The sequence below is a fragment of the Camelus ferus genome, chromosome 23 (assembly GCF_009834535.1).
Source record: "Camelus ferus isolate YT-003-E chromosome 23, BCGSAC_Cfer_1.0, whole genome shotgun sequence".
Taxonomy (NCBI): Eukaryota; Metazoa; Chordata; class Mammalia; order Artiodactyla; family Camelidae; genus Camelus; species Camelus ferus.
The window spans coordinates 12,003,769-12,027,037 of record NC_045718.1 but is presented as its reverse complement, the minus strand read 5'-3'; the positions used below and the strand labels follow the sequence as shown (position 1 = coordinate 12,027,037).

At 48.7% G+C, this 23,269-nt stretch overlaps 1 protein-coding gene across 5 annotated transcripts; it reads left to right on the top strand.

Annotated features, from left to right (window-relative positions):
• The first annotated feature begins 9,477 nt into the window (after window positions 1-9,477).
• On the top strand, window positions 9,478-23,193 carry DDX59 (DEAD-box helicase 59). 5 transcript variants are annotated; one of them, XM_032466838.1, is made up of 8 exons: window positions 9,478-9,598; window positions 10,858-11,675; window positions 12,785-12,952; window positions 15,827-15,916; window positions 17,306-17,557; window positions 18,611-18,763; window positions 19,276-19,404; window positions 22,675-23,193. In XM_032466838.1, exons 2-8 carry the CDS (start codon window positions 10,869-10,871, stop codon window positions 22,936-22,938), a joined length of 1,863 nt encoding a protein of 620 aa, XP_032322729.1. In that variant the 5' UTR covers window positions 9,478-9,598; window positions 10,858-10,868; the 3' UTR covers window positions 22,939-23,193. The 5 variants fall into 5 exon arrangements, with proteins under 5 accessions (XP_032322729.1, XP_032322730.1, XP_006183991.2 ...); XM_032466839.1 differs by lacking the exon at window positions 9,478-9,598 and adding an exon at window positions 9,812-9,972; XM_006183929.3 differs by lacking the exon at window positions 9,478-9,598 and adding an exon at window positions 9,844-10,058.
• Window positions 23,194-23,269: the final 76 nt, after the last annotated feature.

Sequence of the window (23,269 nt, the reverse complement as noted above, 5' to 3'; positions counted from 1 at the left end):
CCACTTATGTTCTTTTGGACATGGAGATCTAGTTGTCCCAGCGCCATTTGTTGAAAAGACTACTCTCTTCCCTATTGAATTTCCTTGGCAGCCTTACTGAGAAACTGACCCTAAATGGAGGGGTTTATTTCTGGACTTCCAATTTTATTCCACTGATCTGTAAGTCTATCCTATGTAAGTACTGTTAATATTTGCCATGAATCCTTCCTCAAATTTTTTCCTCTCTGTTACTATTATTTTTTCAAAATAATTGGATCATACCAACCATACAGGTTTTAACTTACTTTTTAAAAAAGAAATCATTAATATCCTCTCATTTCAATAAATATTCAACATAACTTTTAATGGCTGCCTTTTATTCCATTGTTGATTAATTTTATTCCATTAATTAAACAATATTAGTTAATTCCCTTTTGTTTAATATTTAGGCTGTTCCCACAATAACATTTTTTCCAAATATGTAATTTAAAAACCCCAAAATATACCTTTATGTGTATCAGTACTTAGTTTATAAGGAAAACCTAGAGTGGGAATCGCGAGGCATGAATATGTGTAAGTTCTTGACACACCTGGCCGTTGTGCTGGCTGATGAACAACGCACAAGGGCCTCACTTCACCACACCTTCCCTGCAGGTGCGGATGGTCATTGTCAAGTCTTCACCAATTTTAATCCCCTTTTTACATGGACTTATACAAAGAGGGACATCTCAAAACTAATAGTTTTCTGATAGCTTGACTTAAAGACAAGTAACCATCTTTTCCCCATATCTTGAAAATCTCAAAGTTCACTGTTATTTTCATTTCCTGTATAAAGTATTGACTTGTATTGCTTCATAAGGTAACCTGCCATTGAAAGAGAATATTTCAAATTAAATAACCTCATGAAGCAGCCCATGAGACAGAGACCACAGACGTGGTGTCCACGCCGGCAGGGCAGTGGAGGTTGGGGGAAGGGGCCCTTGAGGCTCGGAAGGAGTCATGCTTTGGGTAGTTGCTCCTGTGAATTTAAGTGCGAGTGACCAGAGAAAAGCAACCGAGCTTTGGAGGATCCAGTTGTAGCTGATCATGAACCTGTAGGGTGGACGAGGCAGGTATGAATCGTGACTTTCTTGGATCAGATCCAGGATCCACCAGTAAACAACTGTCTTGTCTCAGCCAAGTGCATTAAACTTTGTTCCTCAGAGTGTCCATATTTGTAAAATGGGGACACATTCATTTAGTGAACGAATGTGTATCAAGTGTCCACTTGTACCAGGCACAGTTCTTGGGGGTGGAACCAGGGTGAAAAACACGAAGTCTCTTCCGTGGTGGAGCTGGTGATCCCTGCACCTGCCTCTTAGGGGTGCTGTGGGGGTGACATGAGATTTAAATTTCATCAGGCTTAAGATGCGTACTTTTTTCACACTTTAAATCTCTGAAATCGACTTGCATCTTACAATTAATTGGCAGGGTGTGTCTCTTTTTTAGTGCCACATAAAGTAATGGTGCATCTTACAATCAGTGGGGTTTCAGGTTCACTGAAATATGATCAAACTTGTAAAAGCCTAATAAAGTGTCTGAAATCCAGGCTGTACATTGCAGCACTGCTTTCAATAGCAAAGAAGTGGAAACGACTCGGATATTTGTCAACTGGAGGTGGAGCTGTCATACAAACGCCCAGGGGAGCACGGGGGAGGGTGAAGACCACTGTAGGTGTCTGGGATGCCAGCACCAGGACGGGTTGCTGAGCGGACAGAAGTTACTGTCCTGTGCTTCTGTCTACCTAGAAGGCAGATCTGCTGTTTGTGCACATCTATAAAACGTTCACTTACGTTTTCAGAAATAAAAGATAGACAAAAGTCTTTTGACACTTGCTTTTCCATCGCCATGTGATCTAACTTCCTCCCCTTTGAATTCCCAGAACACTACCGCCAACATCTTCTTTTGTCCTTAGCTGAAGATGGTGTTTAAAGTAAGGGTTTTGGCCCTTTTGGGGAGTCACTCAGTTTCTCTGGGTCTCTCCCATCTGTAAATGTTATTAAACTTTGTTTGCCTGTCACCTGTTAATCTGTTTCACATCGATTTAATTCTTAGACCAGCCAGAAGAGCCTAGAAGGGTGGAGAAAAATGTCTTCACCTCTGACAGTAGCTCAGAACTGGTCTATTTTTTTCTAACCATCCAATGACATCATTGTAAGTTCAACTTTTAGGGTTAATGTAAGGTTGTAAAACAGACTTAGTCTTAACTAGGTACCTCCTAACTTGGTGTCCCAAAACCTTCATTGTCAAGAATTATGTACTTCTGTGAATACGTCTGTGGCAGGAGTTCGGGCAGAAGTGATAATACTGATCACTGAGATCATAAACTCCATGATGTGTTCAAGATTCATAGGAAGATGTTTCTGAAATTAATAATAAAATATGCATCATGCTATTGTGCATGTTAAGTTCACCTGCGAAAGCTTTTCTCTCCCTGCTGTTTGGTGGTCAGTGCAAAGCCTGCATGTCAGCCACAGCTGCCTCCTCTCCCCGCCATGTCCAGTCCGTCAGGAAGAGCCGGTAACACCGCTTCCTACACATCTCCTGATTCTGTCACTCCTCTGTGTCTCCACGGCTGCCACCTTAGTTCAAGCCGCCATCTTCTCCAGCCTGGATTCCTGCCTCAGCTTCCTGCCTCAGTCTTACCCCCACATGTGGAGTCTTCTCTCCACACGGCAGCAGGAGTGAGGAGTAAGCCATGGTTGCCATGTGCCCCTGAGACGTGGGGCCTTTTGTTACCACGGCGTAACTCGGCCCACGCAGACAGCGCCCAACTTCTTTCAGTTCCTCGGACGTGCCAAGCTCACAACGGCCTTTCTCCTCCTCTTCCCCTTCCTGTTTCGGTGGCCCCAGTTTCCCTGCAGCCTTCAGTCTCAGTTTAAGCTTCACTTCCTCCGGAAGGCTGTCTTGTTTCCCCATGTCTGGGTTGTGTTCCCGCTCTCCACGTCCCTGTGGCCTCGCACACGTCCCTGTCACAGCACTTACCACGTACCTGTCTCCACCCTCCGCAGCAGGCCGGGTGAAGGCAGGGGTGGGGTCTTTCTTGTTCGTCTTTGTATTCCTAGCCTTGCCACGTGATAGCTGCCAGAAGTCCCCTCAGTGAGTAAATATTCAACTTTAGCACTCGAAGGCTTTGTCATGCTACTAGTAAGAAAAAGTCACTGGAGACAGAACATGGTAGGGTCCGCGTGGTGGCCGGAGCCACTGTGATGACGCGGGGTGGGGGGAAATCTCTCCGGCAGCTGAATGCTGTCAGCCTGTGCTTTCCTGTCTCCACCCTGATGGCAGTGTGCGCGGTCTCCCAGCCTCCCATGTTAAAGGAGCAAGGGGTAGCTCTTCACTACCAGGTGTGAGACAGACAGGCCTGGATGAAAGAATGACGGCGTGACTACTCCCGAACGTGTCTCCGCCGCACCAGAGAAGCGCCTGCAGGCCCGTTCACGTCCCTGCGGCGTTGCTGGTCCTGGACACAGCAGAAGGCAGACTTTCAGAATGACTACGCAGGATGTATGCATTCCACAGCTCTCGTCTAACTGAGTCACCCTGGGCATTGTCCCGGCCCTCCCTGCCATAAAGCCTAGTGCACAGCAGCAATGCATTCCTCACGCCATCTGCACTCTCCGCGTGAACTGTCCGAGGGGTTTCCGTGGTCCCACAGGTAAACAACCATCCTAAAGCGTGTCGGTGAAGATGTCTTGTGAAGAAGGCAGAAGCTGCAGCTTAGGTTAACTGGACAGGGTTCTGGTGAGACCTAAGAAGAAAGCTGAATCCGAGCTCCTTATTAAAGGGCACCCGGTGGGGTGGAGCCACATGGGACACGCGTGTGGTGTCCTGAGGCTGACTTACCAACTTCGAAAGATGAAGGGCTTGATGTTAAATATTAGGCTTCCTCTGGCGTGCCTCACTCACAGGCAGGTACGGGCTGTAACTAGGCTGCACATTAAGCATGAAGCATCTCACGTGTAAAGACAGACTAGTTTCCCGAAAGTCATAATAAGAACAGGCATGTACGTGGCAAGTCCCCAAAGCGCCTGTGAGAAACCGACGAGAGACGGGTAGGGCTTTGGGACACGTATCAGCGTGAACTATTTCTGCGGTTTCCAAAGGATTAGGACATGCTGGGAACGCTGGAAATGCTGGTTGGGACCAGGTCTCTTGATTGAAAGTTCTGGGATGTGGTTTTAGAGCCAACATAAAGACCCCAGGAGTGTAGTCCCGGCGATTTAGGAGACAGAGCTGGGCGTGAGCTCCTGCTGTTGCACCACTGCCTGTGTGACCTCGGGCGAGGTGCTTAATCACCTGTTTCTCCATTAGTGCAGTGGGGATAAAACACCCATTTATACGAATGAAACACGATCAAGTTTGTGAAAGGCTTTGCATAACGCCTGGCTTTAGAGAGTCTAATTAAACAGTAATTACAATCAAGCAGAGGTCTCCAATGAAGAAGGGGGCTGCCCTGTAAGGTAAGAAAGAAGTGCGCTGCCTCTGTAAGAACTTAATAAGTCAGCTGGCCCCGAAGCAGGGTGCTGCGCACAGTCCCCTCTGCCTGGCTGCGGGGAGTGCAGGCTGTGCCTGGGCCCCTGCGTGCATTCAAATCTAAGATTCTATGACATATTAATGCCTGATTGCTTTGCAAATACTGATTCCAAAATAAAATGGCCCCAAAACACGCATAACTAAAATTGCTGAAACTATAGGGAGAAATGGACAAATCCACCATTTTTTTTCTTTTTGAAAAATAGAAAAGGCGTTTATTGGCTTACACGACAGTGGACAACAGGGGGCCCACGAGTGAGAGGGGCCACAGGGCTGCAGACCCACTGTTCCAACGGCAGGTTGACTGTTTGATCCACTTTCTCTGTTAATGGGCGAGGGGCATACTGACAGGCAACTCTGAACATGCATGTTAGTAAAGAGACAGAAAATCTCAACAGCAAGTGTGACTTATTGCTGTACATCACTGCGCCTGTCTACCTGATGGTGGAATCGGTATTCTTCCTTGGCTTCGAACATTTCTAAAAATTGATGGACTACCTCGGACAGCAAATCTCAAGGATCTCTGATTCTCTGGCCACAATGCAACAAATATATATGCACAAAACATAAATATAAATATATTTTGAATTAAGAAAGTCTTTAAATAACTCATTGTTTAAAGAAGAAATAATAGACATTTTAAAATCCTGGAACTGAATAAAAATACCATATTCCCCATGTCATTCTTTGACGCTTGTATAACCACGAATCACATGAGAAAGGAAAGTTATAGGTCCATCTTATTTATAAACATACACTTAAAAACCATATGATCCAGCAATCCCACTCCTGGGCATATATCTGGGGAAAAGTGTATCAAAAAGACACGAGCACCCCAGTGTTCACAGCAGCACTATATACAACAGCCAAGACATGGAGACAACCTAAATGTCCAATGACAGGTGACTGGATAAAGATGTGGTGTATATATATATGTATATAATGGGGTATTTCTCAGCCTTAAGAAAAAATGAAATAATGCCGTTTGCAGCAACATGGATAGACCTAGAGATGATCGTATTAAGTGAAGTAAATCAGAGAAAGACAAATATTATATGATATATATATATTATATATATTATATGATATCACTTATATGTGGAATCTAAAAAATCTAAAAAAAAATGATACAAATGTTATTTACAAACCAAAAATACACTAATAGACTCATGGACACAGAAAACAAACTGTGGGTGGGGCAGAGGACAGACAGATTAGGAGTTTGGGATTAACAGATATACACATTACTATATATAAAATGGATAAACAACAAGGACCTACTGTACAGCACAGGAAACTAAATTCAATTCTTTGTAATGAGCTGTAATAGAAAAGAATCTGAAAATATACATATATGTGTATGTGTATGTATAACTGAATCATTTTGCTGTATACCTGAAACTAACGTTGTAAATTGACTACACTTCAGTAACAAAATAAGAACTTTTTAAAAAACGGCTACCTGAAAAATAATGATACAGATGTTATTTACAAACCAAAAATAGATTCACGGACATAGAAAACAAATGGTGGTTACCAAAGGGGAAAAGGCGGGGGAGGAATAAATTAGAAGTTTGGGATTAACAGACACACATCACTATATATAAAATAGATAAACAATAAGGACCTACTGCATAGCACTGGGAACTATATTCAATTCCTTCTAACATATAATGGAAAATAATCTGAAAAGAAATGTATGACTGAATCACTTTGCTGTACATCTGAAACTAACACTGTAAATCAACTGTACTTCAATTAAAAAATAGGAATTGAAAAAAAAGAAATACGTTTCTGTCGTTAGGGTAGGCAAGGATTTTTTTCCCCCTAATTTACTTTATTTTCTGGAGCAGTTTTAGGTTCACAGCAAAGTGAGCGGCAGGTACAGAGGTGTGGCATCTGCTCTCACACGTGCACAGCCCTGTCCTGACACCCCCCACCAGAGGGAACCTTTGCTGCCACTGATGATCCTGCACTGACACATCACCACCCAGAGACCGTCGTTTATGTCAGGATTCACCCTTGGGATCGTGCGCTGCGTGGGTCTGGACAAATGTATAATGACGTGTATCATGCAGAACTGTTTCACTGCCCTAAGCATCCCCTGTGCTCTGCCCATTCGTCCCTCCTTCCCCTCAATCCCTGGCAGGACAAGGAGTTTTTAAGACATCAAGGTTGCTAACTACAAAAAAAAAAAAAAAAAAAAAGAAAAAAGACAAACTTAATTACATTAAATTTAAGAACATTTATTCATCAAAACACGGTGTAGAAACAAAGAAAGTGAAAAGATCTTGGACTAGGTCCTGAACTGGGGGGAGCGGGTTGCTCTAAATGACATTACTGGAACAACTGATGAAATTTCAGTGTGGACTGATACTACACATCGGTATCAAATCACCGTTAAACTACCTACATCTGAAAATTATTCTGTGGAAACATGAGAATATCTGTTTTTTCAAAGATGGATGCTACAACTTACTCCCAAACGGTTCAGAAAAAATAATATATAGTCTCATCCACACAAATGCAGCAAATTGTGAGTCTGCGCAAAGGGTACACATTTACTGTGTTAGTCCTGTAAGTTTGATTTTTTTTTCAAAATAAAAAGTAAAACATTTTTTAAATATTTGAAAACACATAAACAGGGAGAAAATACAATCCTGACTGTTCTCACATAATTGACAGAAGATTGTTCTCTATATTATGGGTTTAAAACCATTAGAAAAGGAAGAGAAACAGGAATGAACAATCAGCATATGGAAAAATGTTCAGTGTTATCAGTAATTAGGGGATGCAAATTAAGACCATAATCAGGTACCAATTTATTCTCAGTAGACTAGCAAAAGTTAAGACGCTTGACCCATGACAAGGACTGGAGAGAATGTGGAACAACAGGAGAGGGCTGATGAGTGCTGGTGCAGGAGAGACTGGTACCGCCACTTTGAAAACACCTCAGCATCGTCTGGTAAAGCTGTACGCCCCACCCCTCTGACCCAGTCACGTTGCTCCCAGGTTCAGGGAGACTGGGCACAACCACAGTGGGCGTGCACAGGATTGGTCCTGCCAGTCTTGTCAGTCACCACCAGGAGAAGACTCAGGTTTTGCAGAGAACAATCCCACAAATTACAAACGTGAAAACACCCAGGAAAGCACCCTACTGTTTCCTTAATTAACTGTGTCACGCACCTCTGTATCTTGTTCCTTCGTAATTTGGGCTGCATACTCCATAAGCTCCTCTTCATATGACAGTGATTTCTGTACATTAGTTTCTATAGAGAGAATGAAAAGGTTATCTTTCTTTTAGCACGATTTATTGGACATTTTTTATTTTTAATATTTGGGATGTAAAAAACATGTCTTCACATCCAGGCAGACTCACTGTAGTTCTGTTATAGGTTTGTGACCTACAAACTCAGGAAGTCTGATAAATTTTACTTTGTGTGATTCTCATCAATGAAGAAAAAATGTAAAGTGCATTTATAATCATCTAAGAATGACTACATCCCTAATTAGAGAAGCTCCATCTGACTATGCACTGGTCAGAACTGGGTCCCCTGATACAATTTGCACATCTCGTGGGTTTTTACAGACTCGCTTCCAGCTCCTTTCTTTCACTCTGTTTCGCCCCCAACACGCACATACCTCCGGTGCTGGGTGCTGGAGAACACACGTCTGTTCCGGCGTCTTCCTACTCTGGGACGAAAAGCAAGAGCCTGGCAGTAAAGACTGCAACCCTCATGCGTACATCCCACCGAAGTGAAAATGAACGTACCTCCAACTCAGCCCGCCTTCGCTCCATCCCCAAATGCCTGCAGCCACCCATCAGCCCACCTGAGAGGTGCTGGAGGAGGGCACGCAGGATGTGGAGAAACTGGTCCTAAACCCATTTAGGTTTAAATGCCTTTCTTCCATAGATTTTACAAAATCATATGACCGTATGCACACGTTACCAGCCTCCTCTTTCAGGATAGAGGAGACCCACGGGCGTAAGGGGCCCTGAAACTCAAATTCCATTAGCCTCCAATACTACTGGTGACAACTCAAGTGTCCGCAGAAAAATGAATGAACAGCTATACACAAACTAATTTACAGACACTATGTTACAGTGGTGGAAATAAATGTTCTACTGCTTGCTTGCACTTAGCAACTTGAATGAATCAAGAAAACATGTTGAATATAAAGCAAATCCCACAAGGCTAGATATGTATGTTATTTTCACAAAGCTCAAAAAAGACACTATATATCGCTTAGGAATGCATCCAACGATGATGAAAAGACTAAACCGGCGGGGAGACACAGCTCAGGTCATCGGTAGCTGAGGGAAGGAGCAGGGGTAGAACGGGAGGTGCGTCAGCCCACGCTCCGCGCCGATCGTGTCGCGGAGTCACGGACCGCGGTTTATCAGCCTGCTTTCACAGGTGCGTATCTGTCCAGCACGTCACTTCGTACGCATCGAGCATCACATTGACAGCGTGTAAGTCATCCAGCGCAGGTCCCCGCTTCCGCTCCTGCACCTTCTCCCCATCGCGTCCCCACTGCCAGCGGCCCGGGGCCCGGACCCCCGGGGGCCCAGGACGGGATCGCCGGCCTTTCCTCTCGGCGCCGGGGTGCCGAGCGGCGGAAGCACCGGGGTGCCGAGCACGCACAGGAAACCTGCCCCGCCGATGCCACACTGACTCCCGCCAGGTGTGCGTACATCAGGGTTTCGGGCCGGCCTCCGCTCTCCGCGCCCCGCCCCGCCCCGCCCCGCCCCGCCCCGCCCCGCCCGGCTCCCCGCTCCCCAGCCCGCAGGTCCCGCGCCACCCTCGCCTCTCCCCCTTCCGCCCCGCCCGCTCGATGACGTAGTCCTGCAGGGGAGCCCCGCCCCCGCGGTGGCCCGCCTCTCCGCGCGCTGCGGCCCCTCCCAAAACCTGGAGAAGTGGATTCTGCGCTCCGCACCGCCCCCAAGCTGCAGGGCGGCCGCGCGGCCCGGGCGTATCGGCCGGAAGTGCCTGAAGGGTGGGCCGGCCCTGAGCCGGAGCGGAAGCGGCCGCCATCTGCGCGGGTGAGCGTGCACCCGGCCCCGCGGCTCGGGCCTGCCTTGCGTCCTGCTCCTCTCGCGAGGGACCCGGCCGCCTGGCCGCGGTGGCGGCACGGGCCCTGGGCAAACCCGCCCCTCGCGGGCGTCCCCTCCGGCCTCCGGGCCAGACCGCCCTGCCCACCGCCTGGCAGCGCCGTGACGTCACGCGCCGCTGCGTGCGGAGCCGGGCGGCGACGCCCAGGGGTGGCGTCGGGAGGAGCGCGGCGACCCCCGGGGTTGACGTGGGGGGAAGCAGGGCAACGCCCAGCGGTGACGTCGGGGGGAAGGGCAGGAGGGGGCACCGGCGGGAACCTGAGCCGAGCCCGCCCCTCCCCGCCCCGTGCCGCCCCGGTTCCGCCGTAAGGACCCGTGTCCCGAGCTGTGCGGCTCGCGTGCTGCCGCCCCTCCCCCACCCCGCCCCTGACCTTTCCGGAGACCTAAGGAGGTGACTCTACACCCTCACATTTTTTTTTGGATTTTTTTCTGAAAAACGGACTCTGACGATATATCCTAAGAAATTTTTTTGAGAGTAATGTTTATTAGTGTATTTGGCAGGCCTCAAATTAGGTTTAAGGCCTGTTTCCCAATTACTATCGTTTACGAAAGCCTGTTTTCGGTGTGAATGGAAAGAGCTGTGGCTGCGAGGCCGCCCTGGAGCTGGGGCGCCAGTTCCGTCCAGTCACTTGGCCTCCAGGTGCAGAGTCCTCCCCAGAACTGAGTCCGCCGTGTGACGCCCAGTAACATAAGCGGACCGCGCGCGTATGTCTGTGTGTCTGGGTATCTGTGTGCGTCTGTGTCTGTGCAGCTGTGTGTGTGTCTGAGGGGGGAGGCTGACAGCCTGTGCAGGCTGGTGCATGCGAGTTCCCCTGCGAGGTGTTCAGTCGGTGCCAGCAGCACAGTCACCACCTGTAGGTGTTACTGTTTGATTGATTGTGATTGATTGATTGATTTGTGAACATGTACGAGAAGGGTTTACGCAGAGTTTGGGCGATGTCTGGTATTCCAGAGCGCAGTCAGCCTCAACAAGCAGAGGTGAGCTGTGTGCAGGCGGGTGCAGTGTCCCATAGTCGTGCCCATGAGGAAGGGGCCTCCGTTCCCGAGGGAGGTGGTGGGTGAGTGAGCGCTGCTTTCTCTGTGCCTTTGAGGCAAAGCCCAGGTCACCCGACTCCACGGCACCCCCAGGGTACTTTGTTCGTGAACTCTGTGGAGGGTAAAATAAATCTCATATATAATTTCCTCCGCAGAGTGTTGAAGGATGTTTGTTCCAAGATCCCTGAAAGTCAGGAGGAGCGCTAATGATGACGGCAGAAGTTGCGCAGCCAAGAAAATTAAAGCCGAAGCCGAAGCCGCTGGACTGGATGCAGGCGGAGATGGTCCGGCCGACGCCCCAGGCACAGAAGGGGCCGCACCGCTAGCCTCTCAGGGCCCAGAGCCGGGCCCTCTCCCGGGCCCCGCGGGCCTGGCGGCCGACGTGGCTTTGGCGGGACCTGAGCGGGGTGTGAGGGACAGCGATCTCCCCGAGGAGCCCGTGAAGTCCTTCTCCAAAACCCAGCGCTGGGCGCGGCCGGGGGAGCCGGTGTGCGTCGTGTGCGGCCGGTTCGGAGAGTACGTCTGCGACACAACAGACGAGGACGTGTGTAGCCTGGAGTGTAAGGCCAGGCACCTGCTGCAGGTTGAGGGGCAGGCAGGGCAGGCGGAGCCCAGCGGTCCGCAGGAAGCAGGTTCTGAGCCGGCGGCTCCGCGTCCAGCCGCTTACGTCTACACCGAGCACGCCTTCATCTCCAGTCTCCGGGAGGACCAGATTGAAAACCTTCGAGGGCAGCTGGGAATCGTAGTTCAAGGGCAAGGCGTCGCCAGGCCCGTGGTTGACTTCGAGCATTGCGGCTTCCCCGAGGCCTTGAACCACAACTTGAAGGCCTCAGGCTACGAGGTCCCCACGCCCATCCAGATGCAGATGATTCCCGTGGGACTTCTGGGCCGAGATATCCTGGCCAGCGCCGACACCGGCTCTGGGAAGACGGCTGCCTTCCTTCTTCCTGTGATCCTCCGAGCTCTATTCCAGGTGAGTCAGAGCTCCGTGTGCCATGCTGGGGAAGCAGTGATGTATTTCCCGCATCATCCTCACCATGTCCGAATTGCAACCTGAAGCTGCATACTTGGGCCTTTGGTCACTAGTGCTGCTAGTGATTTTGCTTCTGTGGTAGTTTGTACGAAAAAACATGATTTTAGAGGATTTTTTATTGTATTGAACTAATGTCTTCATTGACGGCTAAAAGACAGCTTTCTTTAGAAAATATTTTTCTTTTTAATACATCTTCTATTCAAAGAGCAGGCTTTGGCTTTGGGGGGATCCCACTGACCAGATGAGCTGTGGTTTTTGTGTCAGTTTAGCCTCCTTTGCATTTGTGTTTTGAAAAACCTGATACTGAAGTTGGAACACTATTGTGGAGTTTGAAAATAAACCACTAAACGTGATCAGTAGTTCGTCCTAAATTGATGCTGCCTTGCCTTACTTGCTGGTTTAAGGTGTATAAAGCGCTCCCACACGTAATTAGTTTAGAGGACATCCTGAGCAGTTGCTTGCCAAGGATTAGTGAGTGTGTGAGGAAGGAGTGAGAAATGTAGGCAAAGGAGAAGAGAGAAAGGAGCAAGTTTTAGAAAACTGAAGAGTAGCAGAAAATAACATGATTTTTTAAAAAAGAAAACACTAGATGTTGGAGGTGAAACTTGATGGAAGCCCGGAACCTCACAGGACAGGAAACAGAGCGTTTATGCACGTGAGGTCTTTGGAGCAAGAAATGAGTGGCTACAAGAACGCGTGGGGGAAATTGCAGGCAGAATTCAGGTTTCAGCCAGGTTTCCGTGGCCACGGGCGTTTCTCTTCCCAGGAGGGTGGCTCGAAGTCACAGAGTCTAGCTGACGCGAAGCCAGACCTCGGCTTTCCCTCCCTGGTCGTTGCAGACGCCTCTCCCTGGCCCAGTTTTGATCTTTCACCGTGTATCTGCGTTATTTAAGAGCAGGGTGCAACTCGGATGTTTCTGGAGAAGAACTGTAGCAAGCAGAGGGCAGGAGGGCTGGTGGGACCGCTTTGAGAGGGAAGGGCTCCTGGAGCGGCTCGGAGGTTGGTCCACTGCCGCCTGCACTGATGGCGGTGTTCTCTTGTCTTTGCAGAGCCGGGCCCCGTCCGCACTGGTCCTCACCCCCACGAGGGAGCTCGCCATCCAGATCGAGCGCCAGGCCAAGGAGCTGATGCGCGGGCTGCCGGGCATGAGGACCGTGCTGCTCGTGGGGGGCTTGCCTGCCCCGCCTCAGCGCCATCGCCTGCGCCAGCGCGTCCAGGTGGGCTCCCTTTGACGGAATGTCCCTGAAGGGTGTCGCGAGCAACGTAGGAGCTAAGGCTTTCACTTGAGGAATTGGAGTGTGATTTTAGATAGCCTTTAGATTCTTTTTTTAAAAATTTTTTAAAATTTATTTTATTTTTGTCGGGGGTGGTAGTTAGGTTTACTTATTTATTTTTAGAGGAGGTACTGGGGATTGAACCAAGGACCTTGTGTGTGCTGAGCATGCACTCTACCACTGCACTGTACCGTGCCCCCACCCTAAGATTCTTGAAGTTTGTTTCCTCTGGGAGGAAAGGAGCGTGCTTTATGGAGTGCCTCCTGTTCGCCAGAGGCTGCGGGAACACCCACCGGCTGCTCCCGGAGGCGGGTTGGCGTAGCCCCTTTTCTGGGCCATGTCTGAGGACCACGGCTGATACACTTCAGCGTGTGATTCCCACAAAGCAGGACGTTACCCTTCATGATCACAGTCCAGTTCCCGACGCTGGCGTCACCGTCACCGCTTTGGACCCCTCAGGTCTTGCTCATTGTCCCCCCAGTGTCTTTCCTGGCACCAGACTAGAGTTCAGAGCCATTTATTGAGTGTAGCTGCCGTGTCCCTCTTGTCTTCAAATGATCTTTCCTTTTTTCTCGTGGTCTTCGCCCTTTTGAGGACTATAAGCCACTTACTGAGGGACATCCCTCAGCGGATCGGATTCCCATCTCTGACGGGAACGTCAGGGGGGGCCACTTTGTTCTTTCCACTACATCCTTTCACGTGGCACTCGTTTCAGTTTGGCCTTTTACTGCTGAGTAACTGTAAAAGTTATTTTTGCCCTTTGTATTGGACAGGCATTTTGGGGGGAGTACTTCAGGTTGTGACTTTACCGAGCGTCACCAGACTTCCTCCCTAGTGTCTGCATCAGCACAGACACATGGCTCCCTGTTGTATTTAAAGGGTCGTAATCTGACCAGCGGAAGTACCTTCAGGTCCGTTTCTGTGTCCTTTTGTCCTAGCCCTGTCCTTCCAGCACCTCTTACTTCCCTGCTAAGGGAGGTCCGGCGTTTACCTCGCCCTTTCCCCGCCTCAGGCCGGGGCTCTTCCTCCCAGAGCCAGGCCGGTGCTGTCTGTCCAGAGCAGCATTCAGAACCGAGACCCGGTGTCTCCCTGGGCTCGTTGCTGCTGAGCTGTGACTGCTTCCAGGGCCTCAGTGAAGAGAGGCAGGCGCCTAAGCGGGTGTATCTCTGTGTCTGCGTTTGTCCAAGTCCGCGTGTTCACGCTGATCCTCCGGTTCTGATTCGTCCCCAGATTCATGTCCGGCTTTCTGTTCTAGCCCTGGCAGTGAGCAGCCTGCCGCCCATTGTCCTGTACGTAGCTGTTTATTTGCCCAGCCCCCCTGGGTGCCACCACTGTCCCTCCCCCGCGGCGAGGCCTTCCTCCCTGGACCCCACCCTGCGCACCTGCCAACCCCCACCGCCCTGCTTTGAATCCCCTCTGGGTGCCCGGCCTCACAGACACCCACCCTCTGGGGGAAAAAGTAACAACCGTCTGCCTGCTCAGCAGAGCTGTCTTTCAAGAGTGAGGGCAAAACAAAGACCCACTCAGATGATCAAAACTGAGAGTTTATTGCCAGTGGACCATCTAAAGGAACTTCCAGAGCAGGGCTGTTCTGCAGATAAAGAAGATTCTAAAGGGGAAGGTGGGGGTGGGAGGAAGCTGTGCACCAGGACAACATGGGGCATGGGGCACGGGGCACAGCCAGACAGGGGTGGCCTGAGCGAACGATGTGACAGGAACACGGTAGATACCAGCCAGCAGGAGCACGGGAGTGTGGGAGAGGTGGGGTCGCCTTACAGCGTTGCCCTCGATGGTTAAGAACAAGGGAAAAGTGTCCACTAGCTTTATATTAAGTTATATTTTTGTTGAAATTCAAGAGAAAGCACTGAAAGAATGAAAAAATTAGTTTATAGCTTCCAGGCCATCAGAGGGGAAAATGGAAGAGAAGGAGGAACTCAACTCAGTCATGGAAGTTGACGTACTGTTTGTGGGTGTCTGAGGTCCTGGGGACAGACCCCTAGCCCGGACGTGTCATCACCGCAGCCATCTCACCATCACGCTGGTGTGTGCCTGGAAAGGGGGTGCAGCTGAACGCGTTAGATGGTTTGTAACTCTGCCAGGTCACCCCAAGCACGGCCTCGCTTAGCCTCATCGCTGTTACGATCCTTCCACTTTGTGAGGACAGAACAGACACTGTTATTAAATGCGGGCGCCAACATCCCTGCTGAAGTTCGTTGGACTCGAAAGCCCCTACTTTTAACCACGATGACTATATTAGAAAATTGTTAAGAGCCTTAATCAGCCTTAGAATTCATTGTGCCCAGGCTCTTAATTTAAAAATGAAACAGCAGACGGAGAGAGGCTGAGGAATTTGCACTTGTTCACGGAGCCAGATAGTGGTCAGCATGCTCAGAAGGCCCTCCTGGTCTGGCCCCAGCCTCGTCCCCAGGCCTCAGCCTGCCTTACTCCCTGCACCCCGCCCCCCATGTCAGCCTCCCGGCCTCCCAGCCTCACCGCCCCTCCTCACCTTTCCCGGGTGCCCTCCCCTCCCGGGACCCCAGTCTTGCTCGCTCCCACTGCTCCTTTGGGTGTTAGCTTATGTCTTGGCAGGACTGGGCAGACCCCCCGTCCTGGTCCCTGGGCTCGCATTGTTGTGCTTCTTCCTTGTGTCATGACTTTCATGAGAGCAGAGACAAAGCCTGACTTACTCATCACTGAGTCCAAGTACTTAACACGGTGTCTGGCAAATAGCAGCCTCTCAGTAAGCACAGAATGAAGAAGTGAATGAAGGAATGAACACTATCTAATTTTCTAATTTGCTTTTTCTCTTTTATTCAGGTTATCATAGCAACTCCCGGGCGACTTCTGGATATAATAAAGCAGAGCTCTGTGGAACTTGGCAGTGTGAAGATCGTCGTGGTAGATGAAGTAAGTAGTGGTGTTTAAAAACGTAATTTTATGTAATTTAGGAAAAGCGTTCATAGTTATATAATTGCATTGTGTATTCAGGCATTTTCTCCCCAAAAGGAAAACAATGTAGGGATTTTTTTTTAATTGGCAGTGGTGGTTCTTAAGCTGGTTCCAGTGTAACAGCACAGCAGAACCCAGGTACAGTGCACTTAACTTACAGCGGGGCTGTCTTTTACTAATTGATGGAAAACGTAAATTCAGCAGGTGTACTGTATTCTCAGTGATAAGTTTTTCAAACATGCTGCCTGTCATTTGTCTGCAAAAAAAAAAGCATCGGTGGCAGATGGCTGTGAGCAGGAATTTGGGGAGTAGTTAACGATGTGTAGCCTGACGACTTGTTTTTCTGTATGGACACCGGTGTCTGTGGTTGTGACTTTTCTGTGTCACATAGAGCAAGCAGGCATTTTTATACTTTGGGCATGCTTGATACGAAGTGCATGTGTTATTATCTGATGACACTCCACCCCGTGGACGAGCATGAGGACACACAGCCACGTGTCGGCCGTCCTGCCTGTACACGCGACCTGCTGGCAGTGGTGTGGCAGACGCCTGGCGTTACCCAGCACCCAGGAACCTGGGCGCCCGGTGCTGACCGCTAATGGCAGCCAGGCCTCCTTCCATGACCCCAGTAAGTCGCAGCGGGACGCCAGAGGGTGCGGAGGAAGACCCCCAAGAGGGGGCTTTGAGCCTCTACCTCACCTGCTGTGAGACCTTGGGCCGGTCATTTCGTGGCAAGGATGAAGTCATGACTGTGAAGACGTCTCAGACTGCAAAGTCCCATATAAATGTAGAATAATATTACTCAGTCCTTTAAATAGTGCTGCTAAGTCTGTGTTTTCCTGGCCTGGCTGTCAGTGGACCCGCTCACCCCAGGTTATCATCACTGCACCCCTTACCATGTGACGGGGCTTCCCTTTGTCGACAAGCCCGTGTCCTCGAGGTCTCCCTTCTCAGGAGCCTGTGGATGGCCCTTGGACAGACTTGGCTCACACACGCCTCTCTTTGCAGTATTTTCATGTGTTAATTTGTAGAGATACATATTTTACCAGTTAATCTTTTGTCTTTTGATGTTGTGGTATGTTTTTCTGTGTAAAGGGTTTTTGATTTTTTACGGGTTTTTTTTGTTATTGTTGGGGTGAGGTAATCAGGTTAATTTATTTAGTATTTTGTAACAGAGGTGCTGGGGCCTGAACCCAGGACCTGGTGTGTGCTAAGCAAGCGCTCCACCACTGAGCTGTGCCCTCCCGTCGCCTGATTATTTTATGTTCTTAACTGTATCAGCCTTTTCTTGGGTGGCTCTGGGTCTTCACGACTAGTGGGACTAACTTGAAAATGGTTTTATTTCAGGCCGATACTATGTTAAAGATGGGCTTCCAGCAGCAAGTGTTTGACATCTTGGAAAATGTTCCTCATGACTGTCAGACCGTCCTGGTGTCGGCTACGATTCCCGCCAGCATCGAGCAGCTGGCCGGCCAGCTTCTGCATGACCCCGTGAGAATTGTCGCTGGGGAGAAGAACCTGCCCTGCGCCAGCGTGCGCCAGATTGTTCTGTGGGTGGAAGACCCCGCCAAAAAGAAGAAACTATTCGAAATCTTAAACGTGAGTGGTGGCGTGGCCAGCCCTGCTCTGTCGATCGGGTTTGCAGGTCCCTCGTGCTTGAGAGAGTGTCTGTTAGCTGCAGCTTCGGGGGAGCTGGTGTCGGTATTTGATAGCAAACTGCTTTCCTTACTTCAGAATTCTCTAGGGTCCAAACAAATTCTTATTTGTGAAAACGCGGTGTAGACGCAGGGTTGTTTTCCTAATTATAGAAAGGCATTTAAATATTAAGATTATTGCTGAAGAATTTTTTTGTTTCAGAAGTTTTTAGTAGCTTTATGGATAAGGTAAAGACAAATTCCTTGCTGGCTGTGCCTTCTGTCCTTGAGAAATAGGGTTTTTTTAACACCAATTGGCTTAAGCAGAAAATTTTCAAGTCAATAGTATGTACATGCAAAGTTACTTAAAAATACAGTATTAAGTTAAATATAGTTTGTATTGACTTTTGAACAGTATTAGAAATTATAAATTGCACTTGAAGTTTTAGAATTGTTTTTGCAAGATTAATGACGTGGTGGAGAAACATGGGGGGCTGTCCAGCGTTTGGCTTCTCTCTGTGCATATTTTTTTTCTTGGTGTGTATTTTTATTGAAGTTTACAATGTGTCGGTTTCTGGTGTACACACAGTGCTTCAGTCATTCACAACATACATGTATTTGTTTTCATTTTCTTTTTCACCATAAGTTACTATGAGATACTGGATGTAGTTCCCTGTGCTGTGCTGTATAAACTTGTTGTTCATTGGATTTTGCGAGAATCCTCCTGTATTTCGAAGTGAGAGACCGTCTGCCAGCGCTCAGTGGGCTTCGTGCGGGCCCGTGGGTTTGTGGGTGTAATTCTCGGTGTGTTTGTGGGAGGAGGGGAGCTGTGAGACTGTCCTCCGCCTTCTTGGCACCTCCACACTGTGTGCGCATTTTAACAGAAGCTGCCTTTTTCCCTTCTTAACACTATTGATAAACCTCTTGGTAAGTGGCTTATACCAATGCTTCCAGAAAAACATCCCATTATAAATCGCATTGTGTGAATCGTTTCAAATACATGTTTTTAATTTTTCAGGATAAGAAGCTCTTCAAGCCTCCAGTGCTGGTGTTTGTGGACTGCAAGCTGGGAGCAGATCTGCTGAGCGAGGCAGTTGAGAAAATCACAGGCCTAAGAAGCACGTCTGTGCACTCGGAGAAGTCACAGACAGAAAGGAGACACGTGCTGAAGGTCTGACGTGGCATTCTGCTCGCTTCTCTTTGCTGTGAACCTGTTTTGCCTCGTTTTCAGGAATCACTGTGTTACCAGCTGTTTTAAGGCAGACCCTTCTCAGTGGCCGCGAGGACGCCAGGAGAGCAGTGACTGCGGTCTCTCGCTCCTCCTGCTCAGGCTGCTGTGTTTTGGGGGCAAGAACGGTGCTCCTAGGGGTCATCCACTACATTGATGAGTGATTCCCAAGCCGTCGTTTCTGGAATTAGGTCACTCTGGGCTGGGGCAGAGCAGTAGCTCACCTTTGGAAAAGGTTAATAAATTAATAGCAAACATTCTTGGCGGGGGCGAGGGGGTGAAGTCAGAAGGAATTTAAGTGCCATGCGTTTCTCAGGTGTACTGAGACCTCCACTTCCTGCAGAGCAGGTGCAACAGCAGGACTGAGGAAGGTGTGGGGAAGGAAAGGATAATCTAGTTACGTAAAACTGTGTAAGAGAAATCCTGAGTAATGAATTTGTTGCTGTTTTGGAAAGGGGCTACTTGAAGGAGACTATGAAGTTGTAGTGAGCACGGGGGTCCTGGGAAGAGGCCTGGACCTGGTCAGCGTCAAGCTGGTCGTCAACTTCGACATGCCGTCGAGTATGGATGAGTATGTGCACCAGGTAACGGAGTTTATTCGTTTCCGCTGTTTTGCTTATGAGTGTTTTTGGGTCAGGCATTGTCCGTGGAATGGTAAGTTGAAAAAAAAAAAAAAAACCAGGACGTAGAAGTTTATATATTTTTGCTTCTAAAATCTATACATATATAAACTAAATTACATTTTTCAAAACTGCATGGATGCCCGGACTGCATTACAAATTAGTTGGAAATAATAGCCTAAAATGTTTTTAAAAATGTAAGTAGTTCGTTTTTGGCTTAGTTTTATTTTCTTTATATTTTCTGTTTTCCTTAATGAGCGTATCAAATGGCTTTTGTAGTCAAAAGAAGAGGGCTTTGTTAAAAAGACTTCTAAGCCGCGGCCTCTGGCCAAAGGAAAACCGCTCGGTTGAAGTAGCTGTGTCTTAGGAGTCGACTCGTGCCCCGTATTTCACCTTGTAAAGTTCTGTCCGCTTCCCGTGCTGCCGGAGATCACAGTGGCTCCGCTTCCTGGCAGGACAGAGCCCGCCCTCGAGCCGCGTCATCTCACTGACCGCTGGCCGCCCGGCTCCTCCTCCGGCACCTCTTACAGACGCTTGAAGTGAAGCCTCCTCTGAGGTCCTTACAGCCACTCTGGGTGTCCCGTCTCCTGGGATCACCCCTGAAATGCTGCTGGCACCTGGCTGCACTGTGGCTTTGTTTTACTGAGACTTACTCTAGCAGGCGGCCCTCTCTCTTTTCTTCTTCTCACTTACCTGTGCGTCGGGGATTTGAGTATTCCACAGGACTTGATTGTTCCAGTAACCGAAGCTGATTTTCTTGCGAACCTTCAATGTAATAATTCTGGATGGAAGTCTTTCTAAAATACTTAAGAAGCATCTTTACACCTTTGAGCGTCCTGGTTATAGTCACTTGGCCGTTTCTTGCTGTCACAGGGTCGGCCCTGGGCTGGGCGGTGACCCACAGGCCCGTGCTGTGACGCACAGTGGCCTGGGGGGTGTCGGCACGTGTAGGGCTTCTTGCCTCTGCTCAGAGTGGCCCCGGCCTTCTGCTCTTCTAGTTCTGTCTTTGGGTGTTTTTTGTTTTAATAATTGAAGTACACACACATAGTGACAAGTCATGCCAATAACAAAAGACACAAAACGGAGTCAGTCTTTGCATGACAGCCCTCCTGCCTGCGAGTGGCCCCCACAGGTAACAGCAGGAGCCATAAGTGCACATGTGTGTGCACAGACACCCAGGTGACGTGCACACCCTGTCGCACTTCCCACGTAAATGGGACCACGTTACACCCACAGTTCTGGGCCTGTGTCTCTGAGACGTCTTTCCTCCTCAGCGCACACACCAGGTACCACTTAATCAGTGCTAACATGAGTTGAGTCTGGGCCAGGCTGGTTCTGAGCTCTTGTGTCTTCATTGTTGGATCCGGCTTGTTCTGTTACGGTGGCTCCATGCTGTGTGTTGTGTGGATGCGCTTGATTTATGTAACAAATCCTTTACTGCCAGACAGTCATGTTCCCGCCGTATTGCTACCGCACAGCGCTGCGGTGACACGCACGCACGCGGCCCCGGCGCCTCTCCTACAGGCGTGTCTGTGGGAGGTTCCTGGTGGGGAAGCCGCTGGGCCAGATGGCATGGGTATCTAAAATTATAGTACGTGTTCCCACGAGTCTGCTCTTTGATTTTAGGGCTGGCACGCTGCTGGGGACATGATTTTATATTGTTGACACTAGCTGAGAAGTCTTTCCGAATTTGGAGACTACCACGGTGGTTTTTCCGCAGCTTTGTATCTCAGTATGAAATGTCGAGCGTCAGTTATGTCTCCACAGGTACCGTGCACGTGCTTACAGTTCACCGGTTTAAAGTGTGCAGTTGACTGGTTTTTAGTGTATTTGTAGGGTGGTACAACCATTCAGTCAGTTTTATAAAATTTTCGTCTCCCCAGGAAGAAACCCCAGGCCGTTCCCCGTCGCACACACACGCCCTCAGCCTTAGGCAGCCACTGCCCCACTTTCTGTCCCTGGAGTTCTCTCTGCTGGGCTTTCAAGGGAATGCGGCCGCACAGTGTGTGCTCTTTGGTGACGATCTGCTTCCACTGAGCGTACCGTTTGCCAGGCTCACCCCTGCTGCAGCATTTTATTGCCGAGTAACAGCCCGTTGTGAGGCCATACTGTGTTTGTGTGTCCATTCCCTCGTTCCTGGACGTCTAGGTTGTCCCCAGTCTTCGGCTGCTACAGTCATGCTGCTGTGAACATTCAGGGACAGGCCTTCACGTGGACACGTGTTTTCACTGCTGTCAGCAGACGCCTAGGAGTGGAGTTGCCAGCTCACACAGTGGCTCCATGTTGAACATTTTGAGGAACCACCAGACTGTTTTCAGATTTGGCTTCTCGTTTTACATCCCCACCTGCAGACTGTGAGGTTCTGGCTTCTCCACGTCCTCTTCAGCAGTTACGTTATCCGTCGTTCTCAGTCTGGCTGAGCTGGGGGTTATGGGGTGCTTCTGGTCTGCGTTTCCCCGGTGAGCAGTGACGTGGGGCCTCATCTCATGTGCTCGTGGGCCGTTTGTGTGTCTTTGGAGAAATGTCTGCTTAAATCCTTTACCCGTTTTTAAACTGGGTTGTCGTTTTGAGTTGTGAAAGGTCTTTATGGATTCTAGGTGACCCTTGTCAGATACATGATTTGCAAATCTTTTCTCCCAGTCTGTGTGCTGCAGCTGTTTTTTATATTTATTTTTAGTTTTATTGGAACAACTCAGTAACATGGCTAAATAAATCAGGTGGCAGTAAAAGCTGATACGGAAAAACAGCATTTCCTCTCTTGCTTCTGCCCAGTATGGCTCCCTGCAGGCCGCCCTCCACTTTGTTAGCGGTTTCTTCTTTTACAACGTTAAAGATGTTCTGTATATTGGCAGGAGCCATCTATTTACTATTTATTTAAATAATCCGAGTGTAGACTAAGAAGCACCTTTGCGTCATTACCCCCCTATACTCACACACACACACACACACACACACACACAGGACTGAAACGCAAGCTTCACAAACAATACTCACTTCTGTTGTATGTGGTCATTTTCTTATGTGCTTTTTGGGCTGTCTCCCTAAATGAATCCCCGCGGCCGCCCACAACGTTGGTCGCACAGACATGCTGAGATGCACAGCACAGAAAGTGCTCCTGAGGGAATGTTAATCTTAGCGAAGCCTCTTTACATACCCATCTTCATTTTCTTTTGAGAGACGTTAAGATTTTGTAATCTTGGTTGTTTTGAAAATGTCCTTTGCATTTCATTTCAGATTGGAAGAGTGGGGAGATTAGGTCAGAACGGAACAGCCATTACTTTCATCAACAACAGCTCGAAAAGGCTCTTCTGGGACGTTGCGAAGCGCGTGGGGCCCACGGGCTCCCTGCTCCCCCCACAGCTGCTGAATTCGCCTTACCTTCACGAGCAGAAGAGGAAGGAACAGCAGAGAGACAGACGAACTCAGAGTGATCTGGTCACAGGAGCTAATCTCATGGACATTATTAGAAAACATGATAAGAGTAATTCTCAAAGATGATTTGTTGTCCCACTTTGAATAGTTTTTATTGTGTCTTGTCAGTGAAATGTCTGTGCAGTATTGCCGTTTGGTTTCAATAAATGAGACGTGTACAGGAAGCAAAAAATTAACATGATTTAAAAATTTTAATAGACTGTCAACTTATACGGAAATGTTGTATTTATTTTCCTGTTTAATTTTCAGAAATTAAAAACAGCGAACAGCGTCAGAAAGTGAATTACTAAATAAAATTAAAAATTATTCTCTCTGGAAAAATTCTTTTTTTTTTCAGTATATATCCCTTGTAGCTACTGTCAGAACAAGAAACCTGCACAACCAGGCGTCCGACTCA